The sequence below is a fragment of the Oncorhynchus gorbuscha genome, linkage group LG15, assembly GCF_021184085.1.
Source record: "Oncorhynchus gorbuscha isolate QuinsamMale2020 ecotype Even-year linkage group LG15, OgorEven_v1.0, whole genome shotgun sequence".
Classification (NCBI taxonomy): domain Eukaryota; kingdom Metazoa; phylum Chordata; class Actinopteri; order Salmoniformes; family Salmonidae; genus Oncorhynchus; species Oncorhynchus gorbuscha.
The window spans coordinates 83,477,730-83,494,048 of record NC_060187.1 but is presented as its reverse complement, the minus strand read 5'-3'; the positions used below and the strand labels follow the sequence as shown (position 1 = coordinate 83,494,048).

At 45.4% G+C, this 16,319-nt stretch overlaps 1 protein-coding gene across 3 annotated transcripts; it reads right to left on the bottom strand.

Moving 5' to 3' along the window:
- Positions 1-372: 372 nt before the first annotated feature.
- On the bottom strand, positions 373-15,695 carry il6r (interleukin 6 receptor). Of its 3 annotated transcripts, none has more exons than XM_046303283.1 (10): positions 14,713-15,695; positions 6,767-7,846; positions 6,478-6,601; positions 6,045-6,223; positions 5,762-5,826; positions 2,309-2,453; positions 1,943-1,983; positions 1,690-1,744; positions 1,181-1,283; positions 373-867 (listed from the first exon to the last, which is right to left on the bottom strand). In XM_046303283.1, exons 1-10 carry the CDS (start codon positions 14,792-14,794, stop codon positions 621-623), a joined length of 2,121 nt encoding a protein of 706 aa, XP_046159239.1. In that variant the 5' UTR covers positions 14,795-15,695; the 3' UTR covers positions 373-620. The 3 variants fall into 3 exon arrangements, with proteins under 3 accessions (XP_046159239.1, XP_046159238.1, XP_046159237.1); XM_046303282.1 differs by having other exon boundaries at positions 1,690-1,741; positions 5,666-5,826; positions 14,713-15,694; XM_046303281.1 differs by having other exon boundaries at positions 5,666-5,826; positions 14,713-15,691.
- Positions 15,696-16,319: the final 624 nt, after the last annotated feature.

Genomic DNA, 16,319 nt, shown 5'->3' with positions numbered 1-16,319 from the left:
CTACCACTAACTACAAGTAGCTCTGCCCAGAGTACTTGGTTACCTACCACCAACTCCATGTATGCACACATGACTGTAAGTCGCTTTTGGATACCAAACTCCATGTAGCTCTGCCCAGAGTATCTTGGTTAAATGGCACTAACTATTATTATTATTATTATTATTATGAAGTACCCTGTCGTGTGCGTTTAGGCAGTAGGCCTATGGTCTCATGAATCTTCTTAAGAACCCCCTGTGGATAGGTAATTACCCCTAGTGGTCCTAGCACCCCTAGCACTACCATCACCTGCTGGGCACAAATACATTTCCTTCACTACAAATGTGATTATACACTCAGAACAGCATTTTCTAAATAAACTCTCTTTACACAAGTTTGTATTCAAAACTATTTATTTCATTCTGACAAAATGATTTACAAAAACCCAATACTTTTTTTATAGACACACAAATTAATATTTACATAATTACTCTACTGGCTCATTTCCCCCAATGAGAACAAAATACTACACACATCCAAACAGTGAAATAACAGGGCTTCTCCAGCCTGGACTAGGGGAACAGGGGGCTAGCGGTAAGGGCCTGGGATAGAGGGTAAGGGGTTTGTTTTAAGAGCAGGCATATCATTTGCTCTGGACCAGAAAATAGCTTGAGTTGTTAAAGCGAATAACTTTCCCCTTCTCCTCTTCTTCCTCCTCTTCATCCTCCTCCTTCCTCTCTTCTTCCTGTGGGACGGGTTCCCCGTAGATTGGGTGGTCAAAGTTCACGAGGGCATGTCCTTCCTGGGCTGTGACTGGGGGGGAGGGGCAAGCAGGAGAGGAGGAGACGGGACTCAACCTCCACAGCTTAGACAGGAACCTCTCCCTGTGTCTGAGAGAGCGAGAGAGAGAGGGTGGGTGGAGGGTGGGGAGAGAGAGGGTGGGTGGAGGGTGGGGAGAGAGAGGGTGTAGGAAAGAGAGAAAGGAGGGAGGAAAGGCAGTGTGAGCAGAGAAAGGGAGGAAGAGAGAGTGGAAGGTATTTAGATAAATGGTGTTGTGCTTGTTTCTGTAGATGACAAAATTGAACAGCTAGTTAATTATCTGATGGTTAATCATGATAACCATAGATATGTACAGGACAGGGTGTTATCTAGTGAGGATGGGAGGATCAGAGTGGAGGTGGAGAACAGAGGGGAGTGGTTTACCTGTAGAGGTAGGTGGACAACAGAGTGATTGACAGCAGCACACAGGAAGCAACCACCCACAAGACATGAGGCCACACCTCTACACCACCCCTAGACTCAGAGACTGAGAGGGAGAGGGGATAACAGAGGGGTTGGGAGAGAGGGAGGGGGGGAGGGAGCGAGAGAGAGGGAGGGAGCGAGAGGGAGGGGGAGGAGAAAGGAGAGGGGAGTGCGGGTGAAAGGTCATGATATTAATAAATTGTTACACTATTATACTGACGTGTGTGCGTGTGTGCGTGTGTGCGTGTGTTTGTACAGTATTTGTGTGAAACTTAAAGAATGGGGTGAGATGAGTTGGCCAGGTTCTGTGTTTCCTGAAGCACTTTCAGTTGATGAGGTTATGACATTAGCTTCCTGTTATGGCCTTCTGTAAGATAGATTTCTGACATTGAAAATATCCCACTTAACTCTAACACAAACACACTGTAGCTTCAACCAATCGACATACAGTAGCTCTCTGTCCCACTAACCTGATGTCTCTTCTGTCATACCAGAGCCAGAATCTGTGTCGTCTGTGTAGTCCTGCTGGAGAGACAGAATGAGACAATGTGAGAAAGAAAGATGTCACAGAGAGATTAAACAACTAGGACCACTGTGTGTGTGTGTGTGTGTGTGTGTGTGTGTGTGTGTGTGTGTGTGTGTGTGTGTGTGTGTGTGTGTGTGTGTGTGTGTGTGTGTGTGTGTGTGTGTGTGTGTGTGTGTGTGTGTGTGTGTGTTTCTTACCATAACAGTAGAAAGATCGCTGAACGCAGTTGGCACAGGGTCTGTAATAAAGGACATTCACCATGAACCACACAACTGTTCACACATACACAGCTAACTGGCTAATACTTCCACTAGTGTAGAGGTGTGTGTGTCTGGCTGGGTACATGAACAGGATCCGTTGAAGGGTAAGGGAGTTGACAGGTAAGCTGTAAAGCTCTGTAGAAGGCATCTGTTAAGACTAGAGACCAGAGCAGAAAGGAAGGAACAGTGAGGGGTTGTCATGACTACCGGTGTCTATGGGCTAGATGGTTCTCGTTAGCCTGGTCCTGGATGATAGTATGGAAGAGTTGAATTAAGCACGTACAGATCTGGTGTGTGTGTTACCTGTCCAGGTGTTGGCGTAGACAGCCGTGCTCCATTCACTCCAGTGGCCATCAAACTCTTCCTTAGCTCTGAGTTGGATCAGGTACTGTACTCCTGGCAATGCATCTGTTATAGTGTAGAACCGGGCTGTGGTGGTCCCTTTTATCTACATGCACACACACACACACACACACACACACACACACACACACACACACACACACACACACACACACACACACACACACACACACACACACACACACACACACACACACACACACACAAACACTTTTGTTTTACTATCCTTATTCACATTTAAAATACTATTTTCCCCAACACCCTAAACCTAACCTTAACCGCAAACCCCCTAACCCTAATTATAACCCTAACCATAAAAATCTAACCCCTCGGCCTAAAATAGCATTTTTTCTTGAATTGTCCCTGTTTTACTAACCTTGTGAGGACTTGGTCACCACAATGATAGTAAAAACACACACAGATGACGAAATAGAAAAAGTAATGTCTGTTTGAGCCAGAACATAGCAGGCCAGATGAACAACATGGGTCATTACACCAACACCCAGAACAGAGCAGGCCAGATGAACAACATGGGTCATTACACCAACACCCAGAACAGAGCAGGCCAGATGAACAACATGGGTCATTACACCAACACCCAGAACAGAGCAGGCCAGATGAACAACATGGGTCATTACACCAACACCCAGAACAGAGCAGGCCAGATGAACAACATGGGTCATTATACCAACACCCAGAACAGAGCAGGCCAGATGAACAACATGGGTCATTATACCAACACCCAGAACAGAGCAGGCCAGATGAACAACATGGGTCATTATACCAACACCCAGAACAGAGCAGGCCAGATGAACAACATGGGTCATTATACCAACACCCAGAACAGAGCAGGCCAGATGAACAACATGGGTCATTACACCAACACCCAGAACAGAGCAGGCCAGATGAACAACATGGGTCATTATACCAACACCCAGAACAGAGCAGGCCAGATGAACAACATGGGTCATTATACCAACACCCAGAACAGAGCAGGCCAGATGAACAACATGGGTCATTATACCAACACCCAGAACAGAGCAGGCCAGATGAACAACATGGGTCATTACACCAACACCCAGAACAGAGCAGGCCAGATGAACAACATGGGTCATTACACCAACACCCAGAACAGAGCAGGCCAGATGAACAACATGGGTCATTATACCAACACCCAGAACAGAGCAGGCCAGATGAACAACATGGGTCATTATACCAACACCCAGAACAGAGCAGGCCAGATGAACAACATGGGTCATTATACCAACACCCAGAACAGAGCAGGCCAGATGAACAACATGGGTCATTACACCAACATCCAGAACAGAGCAGGCCAGATGAACAACATGGGTCATTACACCAACATCCAGAACAGAGCAGGCCAGATGAACAACATGGGTCATTACACCAACATCCAGAACAGAGCAGGCCAGATGAACAACATGGGTCATTACACCAACACCCAGAACAGAGCAGGCCAGATTAACAATATGGGTCATTACACCAACACCCAGAACAGAGCAGGCTAGATGAACAACATGGGTCATTACACCAACACCCAGAACAGAGCAGGCCAGATGAACAACATGGGTCATTATACCAACACCCAGAACAGAGCAGGCCAGATGAACAACATGGGTCATTACACCAACATCCAGAACAGAGCAGGCCAGATTAACAATATGGGTCATTACACCAACACCCAGAACAGAGCAGGCTAGATGAACAACATGGGTCATTACACCAACACCCAGAACAGAGCAGGCCAGATGAACAACATGGGTCATTATACCAACACCCAGAACAGAGCAGGCCAGATGAACAACATGGGTCATTATACCAACACCCAGAACAGAGCAGGCCAGATGAACAACATGGGTCATTACACCAACATCCAGAACAGAGCAGGCCAGATGAACAACATGGGTCATTACACCAACACCCAGAACAGAGCAGGCCAGATTAACAATATGGGTCATTACACCAACACCCAGAACAGAGCAGGCTAGATGAACAACATGGGTCATTACACCAACACCCAGAACAGAGCAGGCCAGATTAACAATATGGGTCATTACACCAACACCCAGAACAGAGCAGGCTAGATGAACAACATGGGTCATTACACCAACACCCAGAACAGAGCAGGCCAGATTAACAATATGGGTCATTACACCAACACCCAGAACAGAGCAGGCTAGATGAACAACATGGGTCATTACACCAACACCCAGAACAGAGCAGGCCAGATGAACAACATGGGTCATTATACCAACACCCAGAACAGAGCAGGCTAGATGAACAACATGGGTCATTACACCAACACCCAGAACAGAGCAGGCTAGATGAACAACATGGGTCATTACACCAACACCCAGAACAGAGCAGGCTAGATGAACAACATGGGTCATTACACCAACACCCAGAACAGAGCAGGCTACATTTACATTACATTTAAGTCATTTAGCAGACGCTCTTATCCAGAGCGACTTACAAAGTGATATCAGCACAAATTAACAACATGGGTCATTACACCAACACCCAGAACAGAGCAGGCTAGATGAACAACATGGGTCATTATACCAACACCCAGAACAGAGCAGGCCAGATGAACAACATGGGTCATTATACCAACACCCAGAACAGAGCAGGCCAGATGAACAACATGGGTCATTATACCAACACCCAGAACAGAGCAGGCCAGATGAACAACATGGGTCATTATACCAACACCCAGAACAGAGCAGGCTAGATGAACAACATGGGTCAATACACCAACACCCAGAACAGAGCAGGCTAGATGAACAACATGGGTCAATACACCAACACCCAGAACAGAGCAGGCTAGATGAACAACATGGGTCATTACACCAACACCCAGAACGGAGCAGGCTAGATGAACAACATGGGTCATTACACCAACACCCAGAACAGAGCAGGCTAGATGAACAACATGGGTCATTACACCAACACCCAGAACGGAGCAGGCTAGATGAACAACATGGGTCAATACACCAACACCCAGAACAGAGCAGGCTAGATGAACAACATGGGTCATTACACCAACACCCAGAACAGAGCAGGCTAGATGAACAACATGGGTCATTACACCAACACCCAGAACAGAGCAGGCTAGATGAACAACATGGGTCATTACACCAACGCCCAGAACAGAGCAGGCTAGATGAACAACATGGGTCAATACACCAACACCCAGAACAGAGCAGGCTAGATGAACAACATGGGTCATTACACCAACACACAGACACACCAACACATGCATGTGAAGCCACACACCTGTGTTCTGTGTGGCATGATGTGGTATCTGAGCTCATAAAGCAGCTCGTGATAGCGGTCTCTCTCTTTCCAGGAGTGAGGAACAGCCCAGCTCACCCTCAGTCTCCTCTCCTGCCCCTCCACACCCCTCACCACCACTGAGCTAGGGGGGTTTGGATTAACTACACACAGGGAGGGAGGGGGGAAAGGTGAGAGAGGGAGGGAGAGAGTGGGAGAGGAGGAGAATTTTAGCAAGGTGTCTCATTGAGTGGTCTGTTAAGCATGCACACAAACCTATACTCACATCACACACACATGCCTGCACGTACACACTCATATCACACACACACAGACACATACACATGCCTTACGCACACACACACATATCACACACACTCACTAATGTCCAGAGGTGTGAAGTCTAGGAGAGGGCTGGTGGTGTTGCCAGCAGTGTTGGTGACACACAGGTAGGCCAGGTGTGGCTCTCTACTCTCCTTCTCTTGATGACCTATAGCACACCAACACCGAGACAGCAGGGCGGAGTAGGAACAGTTGACACGAGAGAATGACCCTGATAGACTGAGAGAGAGAGAGAGAGAGAGAGAGAGAAGAGAGTTAGTATTCCACCCACACTGTTCTGTCGGCCTCATATGTTTGATAAAGTAAGTAATTAAAGACAAATGAATGAGGAAGAGGAGAAAGAAGAGGGTGATAAGGAAGTGGAGGAAGAAGAGTGATGAGGAAGAGAAGAAATGTGATAAGAGGAGGAAGAAGAGGGTGATGAGGAAGAGGAGGCTGATGAGAAAGAAGGAAAAGAAGATGTGTGCTCTCACCCTTTCCGTAGGAGGAGGTAGCACTGAGGGACAGGAGTCACCGGTTGACTGGCTGTCCAATCACAGCGGATCTTACTGCTGGGTGACCTCTTATAGCAGGACAGCTTAGGCCTCTCTGGGGGAACTGAAAGACATTCCAGGGGAAAATCCAATGTTTGTCCGTTGTTCTTATGTGACCATGAATGTCTGCTGCTGATTCACACTTCACAGAACACATACAGTATGGATGTCAGCTTCAATGGCCAGAGGTGATAAGGTTAGACAGAGAGATTCCATCAGTATAACTCACCTGCCACGCTCACCCTCAGAGAGGAGACCAGTTTGCCCCCGCGGTGGCAGCTGTAGTTCCCAGAGTCACCCACCGCCAGGGAGGGCAGGGTCAGAGTGGCGCCTCTCCTCCCTAACACCACTACTCCTCCTCTTTCCTCTCCTCCTCTCAGCGGCCTCCCGTTCAGTCTCCACTGAGACCTCCCTCTCAGCCCCCTCACCCCCCCCCCCTCCTCTTCCTCATAGTCATGCTCACTGTCCATCGCATCAGTCCACCGATTAGAGGGCAGCTCAGTGTCAGCCCCTCCCACTCCGCTGTCTCTGGTTGGTTGGAGCGATGTCCCAGTAAGAGGAAATAGTTTCTGTGTATCTGTATGTCCTGGTTGATTGACAGTGTAAAGACTCCGCCCTGTATCCCTCTGCTCTCCTCCTCCTTTGTGCTCCTCCTCTGTTACATCTTCCACATTCCCTTTGTTAACTTCTCTAACAGTAAGAGTGTGGTTTCCTGTACGACTGTTCCTGATGATGGGTTTCTTCTTACTGTCTGTCCCGGTATCATCTGTGACAGGAGTGTCTGTTACAGTAAGGACAATAGTGTCCTTTCCAGTAGAAAATGTGTCTATTCCATTATCACTACCGTCTTTTATAGCACTGACTGTAGTTCCTTTAGATGTGGTGTCTGTTGTGGTGCTGACAGGGGTTCCGTTAGATGTGGTGTTTATTGTGGTGCTGACAGGGGTTCCGTTAGATGTGGTGTCTGTCGTGGTGCTGACAGTGGTTCCGTTAGATGTGGTGTCTGTTGTGGTGCTGACAGGGGTTCCGTTAGATGTGGTGTTTGTTGTGGTGCTGACAGTGGTTCCGTTAGATGTGGTGTCTGTTGTGGTGCTGACAGTGGTTCCGTTAGATGTGGTGTCTGTTGTGGTGCTGACAGTGGTGGGGTGTACTCCGGTAATGACACTGGTGTATTTTCCATTTCCAGTGGTGGTGCTGGTGTGTTTGGCCCTGTTAACCATCACCTCCAGCCCGTTCACCTCCACCTGACCACTACAGGCCAAGACCAGAACGCTGCCTGGGGACACAACCAGCACCCTGGGAGGGGGGTCTGGAGGAAGAGAGAAAGACATAATGAGTCAGTACTGTACAGAGACACATGCACACATGCAGGCACGGATGTACCCTTATATATATACACACACACGTTGAGGGCTATAGGTTGTGGTTGACTGGGCAGTACAGATAAACTGAGAGAACACATTGCATAACTGATCACCAACCCCTCTTTCACTTCCTCTTTCAACACATCCCTTCTTCCCACCTCTCTTTCCCTTTCTCGAAGTCTCTCTTCGATCTCCTCTCAGTATTTATCTTCTCTCAGCCTGTCTCTTTTTTTAACAAACTCTTTCTCTCTCACCGTCTGTTATTCTGTTTCTCTCCTCCTCCTATGCCTCCACCCTCTGTCTGTTATTCTGTGTTTCTCTCCTCCTCCTATGCCTCCACCCTCTCTGTTATTCTGTGTTTCTCTCCTCCTCCTATGCCTCCACCCTCTCTGTTATTCTGTTTCTCTCTTCCTCCTATGCCTCCACCCTCTGTCTGTTATTCTGTGTTTCTCTCCTCCTCCTATGCCTCCACCCTCTCTGTTATTCTGTTTCTCTCCTCCTCCTATGCCTCCACCCTCTCTGTTATTCTGTTTCTCTCCTCCTCCTATGCCTCCACCCTCTCTGTTATTCTGTTTCTCTCCTCCTCCTATGCCTCCACCCTCTCTGTTATTCTGTTTCTCTCCTCCTCCTATGCCTCCACCCTCTGTCTGTTATTCTGTGTTTCTCTCCTCCTCCTATGCCTCCACCCTCTCTGTTATTCTGTTTCTCTCTTCCTCCTATGCCTCCACCCTCTCTGTTATTCTGTTTCTCTCTTCCTCCTATGCCTCCACCCTCTGTCTGTTATTCTGTGTTTCTCTCCTCCTCCTATGCCTCCACCCTCTCTCTGTTATTCTGTTTCTCTCCTCCTCCTATGCCTCCACCCTCTGTCTGTTATTCTGTGTTTCTCTCCTCCTCCTATGCCTCCACCCTCTCTGTTATTCTGTTTCTCTCTTCCTCCTATGCCTCCACCCTCTGTCTGTTATTCTGTGTTTCTCTCCTCCTCCTATGCCTCCACCCTCTCTCTGTTATTCTGTTTCTCTCCTCCTCCTATGCCTCCACCCCTCTGTCTGTTATTCTGTTTCTCTCTTCCTCCTATGCCTCCACCCTCTGTCTGTTATTCTGTGTTTCTCTCCTCCTCCTATGCCTCCACCCTCTCTGTTATTCTGTTTCTCTCTTCCTCCTATGCCTCCACCCTCTGTCTGTTATTCTGTGTTTATCTCCTCCTCCTATGCCTCCACCCTCTCTGTTATTCTGTTTCTCTCCTCCTCCTATGCCTCCACCCTCTCTGTTATTCTGTTTCTCTCCTCCTCCTATGCCTCCACCCTCTCTGTTATTCTGTTTCTCTCCTCCTCCTATGCCTCCACCCTCTCTCTGTTATTCTGTTTCTCTCCTCCTCCTATGCCTCCACCCTCTGTCTGTTATTCTGTGTTTCTCTCCTCCTCCTATGCCTCCACCCTCTCTGTTATTCTGTTTCTCTCTTCCTCCTATGCCTCCACCCTCTGTCTGTTATTCTGTGTTTCTCTCCTCCTCCTATGCCTCCACCCTCTCTGTTATTCTGTTTCTCTCTTCCTCCTATGCCTCCACCCTCTGTCTGTTATTCTGTGTTTCTCTCCTCCTCCTATGCCTCCACCCTCTCTCTGTTATTCTGTTTCTCTCCTCCTCCTATGCCTCCACCCTCTGTCTGTTATTCTGTGTTTCTCTCCTCCTCCTATGCCTCCACCCTCTCTGTTATTCTGTTTCTCTCTTCCTCCTATGCCTCCACCCTCTGTCTGTTATTCTGTGTTTCTCTCCTCCTCCTATGCCTCCACCCTCTCTCTGTTATTCTGTTTCTCTCCTCCTCCTATGCCTCCACCCTCTGTCTGTTATTCTGTTTCTCTCTTCCTCCTATGCCTCCACCCTCTGTCTGTTATTCTGTGTTTCTCTCCTCCTCCTATGCCTCCACCCTCTCTGTTATTCTGTTTCTCTCTTCCTCCTATGCCTCCACCCTCTGTCTGTTATTCTGTGTTTCTCTCCTCCTCCTATGCCTCCACCCTCTGTCTGTTATTCTGTGTTTCTCTCCTCCTCCTATGCCTCCACCCTCTGTCTATTATTCTGTTTCTCTCCTCCTCCTATGCCTCCACCCTCTGTCTGTTATTCTGTTTCTCTCTTCCTCCTATGCCTCCACCCTCTCTCTGTTATTCTGTTTCTCTCCTCCTCCTATGCCTCCACCCTCTCTCTGTTATTCTGTTTCTCTCCTCCTCCTATGCCTCCACCCTCTCTCTGTTATTCTGTTTCTCTCCTCCTCCTATGCCTCCACCCTCTCTCTGTTATTCTGTTTCTCTCCTCCTCCTATGCCTCCACCCTCTCTCTGTTATTCTGTTTCTCTCCTCCTCCTATGCCTCCACCCTCTCTCTGTTATTCTGTTTTTCTCTCCTCCCCTATCCTCTCTCCCACCATTAAAGCTCTGTCACAGAGCTACAAAACATTTGTCTAAATGTTTACTGATGAACATTCTTTACTAAAAATAAACAAATAGTATAACAATCTGTCTGTCTGTGGTCCCAACCTCCATAAAGCTGCTGTCACAAGACACTGGAGATTCTCTATAAAGGCCGGCAAAAGCCAAACTGGTGACACCAACTGATAATGTGAAGGAAACCCTGTAGAAACATAATTATTTAAGGGTTTTGACAAATCTGTGGCTTGTTTAGTTTCCCCTGGGGTCTGAGTAAACACGATTGGCTCCAGCCTTGACAATGTTGGCCTAATACCAATACTGTTCCCAGGACCCTGGACTTTCAAACTTATAGTCTCATGTTTAGAAAGTAGTATAGTTTTGTATATCATTTACAAGTGATATCCAGAGCATTCAGAAAGTATTCAGACCCCTTCACTTTTTCCACATTTTGTTACGTTGCAGCCTTATTCTAAAATGGATTAAAAAAATTAAATCCTCATCAATCTACACATAATACCCCATAATGACAAAGCAACATTTCTCATTTCTCTCTATATATATATATATATATATATATATATATATATATATATATATATATATATATATATATATATATATATATATATATATATACTTTTTAATATTAAGTTTACATACAGCTGAAGTCGAAAGTTTACATACGCTTTAGACAAATACATTTAAACTCAGTTTCACAATTACTGATATTTAATCCTAGTAAAAAGTCCCCATCTTAGGTCAGTTGGGACCACCAGTTTATTTAAAGAATGTGAAATGTCAGAATAACAGTAGAGATAGATTTATTTCAGCTTTTATTTCTTTCATCACATTCCCAGTGGGTCAGAAGTTTACATAATTGAGTGTATTTGTTGGCATTGCCTTGAAATTGTTTCACTTGGGTCAAACATTTCAGGAATCCTTCCACAAGCTTCCCACAATAAGTTGGGTGAATTTTGGCCCATTCCTCCTGACAGAGCTGGTGGAGCTGAGTCAGGTTTGTAGGCCTCCTTGCTCGCACACGCTTTTTCAGTTCTGCCCACAAATTTTCTATGGGATTGAGGTCAGGGCTTTGTGATGGCCACTCCAATACCTTGACTTTGTTGTCCTTAAGCCATTTTGCCACAACTTTGGAAGTATGCTTGGGGTCATTGTCCATTTGGAAGACCCATTTGCGACCAAGCTTTAACCTCCTGACAGATGTCTTGAGATGTTGCTTCAATTTATCCATATAATTTCCCTGCCTCATGATGTCATCTATTTTGTGAAGTGCACCAGTCCCTCCTGCAGCAAAGCACCCCTACAACATGATGCTGCCACCCCCGTGCTTCACGGTTTAGATGTGTTCTTCGCTTGCAAGCCTCCCACTTTTTCATCCAAACATAATGATGGTCATTATGGCCAAACACTTCTATTTTTGTTTCATCAGACCAGAGGACATTTCTCCAAAAAGTATGATCTTTGTCCCCATGTGCAGTTGCAAACTGTAGTCTGGCTTTTCTATGGTGGTGTTGGAGCAGTGGCTTCTTCCTTGCTGAGCAGCCTTTCAGGTTATGTGTCATGTTTTGTCATTAATTATCATGTCTTGTCCCTGTGCTTCCCCTTCTATTCGTTTCCCTCTGCTGGTCTTATTAGGTTCTTTCCCTCTTTCTATCCCTCTCTCTCCCCCTCCCTCTCTCACTCTCCCGCTCTCTCTTCTCTCTATCGTTCCGTTCCTGCTCCCAGCTGTTCCTATTCCCCTAATCAATCATTTAGTCTTCCCACACCTGTTCCCGATCCTTTTCCCTGATTAGAGTCCCTATTTCTCTCCTTGTTTTCCGTTCCTGCCCTGTCGGATCCTTATCTATAATTCACCGTGCTGTGTCTATGTTTTGCCCTGTCGTGTCGTGTTTCCCTCAGATGCTGCGTGGTGAGCAGGTGTCTGAGTCTGCTAGGTTCAAGTGCCTTCCCGAGGCAACCTGCAGTTCTTGATCAAGTCTCCAGTCTGTTCTCGTCTTTACGAGTAGTATTATGCCTTTTGTTTTGTAAAGTTTCTTACTGGATTAAAAACTCTGTTTTCGCCAAGTCGCTTTTGGGTCCTCATTCACCTGCATAACATTATGTCGATATAGGACTTGTTTTACTGTGGATACAGATACTTTTGTACCTGTTTCCTTCAGCATCTTCACAAGGTCCTTTGCTGTTGTTCTGGGATTGACTTTCACTTTTCGCACCAAAGTACATTCATCTCTAGGGGACAGAACGCGTCTCCTTCCTGAGCGGTATGACGGCAGCGTGGTCACATGGTGTTTATACTTCTGTACTATTGTTTGTACAGATGAACGTGGTACCTTCAGGAGTTTGGAAATTGCTCCCAAGGCTGAACATAACTTGTGAAGTTCTACAATGTTTTTTTATGAGGTCTTGGCTGATTTCATTTGATTTTTCCATGATGTCAAGCAAAGAGGCACTGAGTTTGAAGGTAGGCCTTGAAATACATCCACGGGTACACCTCCAATTGACTCAAATGATGTCAATTAGCCTATCAGAAGCTTCTAAAGCCATGACATCATTTTCTGGAATTTTCCAATCTGTTTAAAGGAACAATCAAGTTAGTGTATGTACATTTCTGACCCACTGGAATTGTGATACAGTGAAATAATCTGTCTGTAAACAATTGTTGGAAAAATGACTTGTGCCATGCACAAAGTAGATGTCCGATACGGACTTACCAAAACTATAGTTTATTAACAAGACATTTGTGGAGTGGTTGAAAAACTTGTTTTAATAACTCCAACCTAAGTGTATGTAAACTTCCGACTTCAACTGTAAGTATTCAGACCATTTACTCAGCACTTTGTTGATGCACCTTTGGCTGTGATTACAGCCGAGAATCTTCTTGGGTGTGACGCTACAAGCTTGGCACACATGTTTTTGGGGAGTTTCTCCCATTCTTCTCTGCAGATCCTCTCAAGCTCTGTCAAGTTGGATGGGGAGTGTTGCTGCACAGCTATTAATCAAGTCTCTCCAGAGAAGTTGGATCAGGTCCAGGCTCTGGGTGGGCCTTCCAAAGACATTCAGAGACTCGAAGCCCCTCCTGCGTTCTCTTGGCTGTGTGCTTAGGGTCGTTGTCCTGTTGGAAGGCGAACCTTCAACCCAGTCTGAGGTTCTCAGCACTCTGGAGCAGGTTTTCATCAAGGATCTCTCTGGACCGTTCATCTTTCCCCCGATCTTGACTAGTCATAGTCCCTGCCACTGAAAAAGATCCCCACAGCATGATGCTGCCACCACCATGCTTTACCGGGGTAACTGGCTTCCCCTGGGGCCAGTAGTCTAGTACTTAAAAAAAAACACCCCTTTTCTAGAAACGTTTCACAAAATAACAAAAATAAAGTGTAAACTGTAGCCATTAATTTCCATTTATAGTTTATTCCCCTAAACATGACCTTCATCTACATACCACCCCCCCCAGAACATAGCTTTTTTTGTGTCAGCAATTAGACATTGTTCTTAGGGTACTAGGGGGTAACTAGGCCCCCCTATCTCTGGAAAATGTCAACAGAGCACTGAGCTTACCAAAAGCTTTTTACATGTAATTCCAATCATGTCATGTTAATTTACATTTTTGCAACTAGCAGAAACAACTTTGCAGATGACCACCACAACATGTAAAATCCTCAACAGTCCATGAGAAGGCAACACCGCTCTGTCTACAAAGTTCTATATTTAGGTTACGAAATCCAACTTTTTGGATATAATGATGATACTTTTGAATATATAGTGTATGTGGACACCCCTTCAAATGAGTGGATTCGGCTATTTCAGCCACACCTGTTCCTGACAGGTGTGTAAAATCGAGCACACAGCCATGCAATCTCCATAGACAAACATTGGCAGTAGAATAGCCTTACTGAAGAGCTCAGTGACTTTCAACGTGGCACTGTCATAGGTTTCCCCTTTTCGAACAAGTTAGTTCATCAAATTTCTGCCCTGCTAGAGCTTCCCTGGACAACTGTAAGTGCTGTTATTGTGAAGTGGAAACTCCTTTTCCATCTGTTTATCCACAAATCAAAGCCTTTACTTAGGCCAATTTTTTTTAAAGATGGAACATTGAAGAAAAATGCATCCATGCCTTTTATTTCCCCCAAAATATAAACTCGTAGCTTTCATTTGATATGCTCCAAATATCTAATTTGTTAACTTCATGGGGACTTTTCCATGAAAGTGCCCCTTCTTAATGTATTTTATAACATTTCATCACCCTAGCGCGTTCCCCCGCTCTGGGCAGAGTGGGTGGACACCCTAAACATAACTGAACATAAAATAATTAGCCTATAGGCATGAAACAAAATCTATCAAATATTTGATTGATATAATCCAGTAATAAAATAAACCTACCTCTCCGTGGACAGGTCCCGTCCAGAAAGCAGTGGACTGTCAGCGCAGACAGGAGAACTGCCAGCCTGATCCACGATGGCATCTTTACGCTTCTTTAATACGAGACATCTCTCTGTGTCGGTAAATCCAATCACACCGTATCAGTAGACTATATTTTAAAGCTGCTCCCTTTCAGACATCAATTAACACTCATTTGAAACGCAGAAAAAAAACGTTATACAAGTTGTCTCTGTTCCCGTCCAAGCTCTCCAGACTACCTCTCCGCTGGCCTGAGTCTGGACTGCCGTTATGAGCAGCTGTTGATTTACATAACTCAAATAGATCAGACCACCTTCTGTGTTTTAATAAAATAACAGAAGCGAAGACATCACCAGATATTTTGCAGAAACGTTGCAAACAACGTAACGGGGAGGGAACTACATGAATTTGTCCTAATAGCCTAATTACGCCCCAGGCATCAACTAAATGGACCACCTCCAGTGTCTCTCACACAGACACACACACTCCCAACAAACTCTATTTAATCTGTATCGCGGAAGTTCAGTTTTACAGCGTGATTGAAAATTCAAGGTAATGTTCCCGCTTTAGCGGAGACTGTATTCACGGTAAACGCCGCATTTCGGCTCAATCGGAAATTACCACGACAAGTTTATCCCGCAATATGTAACGATTCAGCGATACAGAGAGAATATATCCCTAAATCTCAGTTTCTTCTGGTCAGACAACATGAACTCTCATTAATCGGACATTGCGAAAGTACAGATAGTGTCGTGTCCATGTGTCAAACTCCTTTCCAGATAAAACTGTCCATGTTTGAAGGGCGAAAGGCCAGAAGCACTTTTGCGGAGCCAGCGCGCTGGGGAGAGTATGTGACAAAACAAACACTAGGTTTACGTAGTACACTGCTTTTTCAGGAGATTGAGCAAACATTTTGTTGTAATCTTGACATGTCCTAATGACGTGGTCAGTAATAATAACCTACTTCTCCGAAGGCCACGTTCACATTGTTTTGCTATTTTGGTTATGGAGTTAAGGCCCGGGTTGCGGTTAAGAACATTGAGACAAACGTCTGTAAAAAGTGCTATAAATAGGTTAGATTGATTGTTTCCCTTATTATAAACATTATTCCCTGTACAGTCACACTACAAATGAAAACATACTTTGATGTCAACTGTAAATAATTATATTTCAGTTGACACTTCCTCTTTGGATTGACAAAGACTTGAGTAACTTTCTTAACTTGAACGTTCTCACTGAAACCCAACATCATCAACCTGCTGTATCTATCTATGACACCAGTGCTTGAAGTGGACTGAAATAGGGCGCCCCTACTGTTTATAATTATGTGCCACTGGCAGAACGCCACAATATTTTAAAGCAAAACTCTGTAAGAGGTGCCAAAACTCAAAACAGTAATACGTTTGAGGTGCGATACTCGGTACTAGCGCGTTCTGGCACAATTCAAGCACTTTATAACACGTTGCAAAACAATCTCACACTCAACTCGTGCAAATATGTACAAAAAGTATTTAAGCATATTTTGTGTGTTTTTGTGAATTTTTGTGTGGCTTAATTCGTGTGAAAAGACACATTTCTGTGCAACTAAA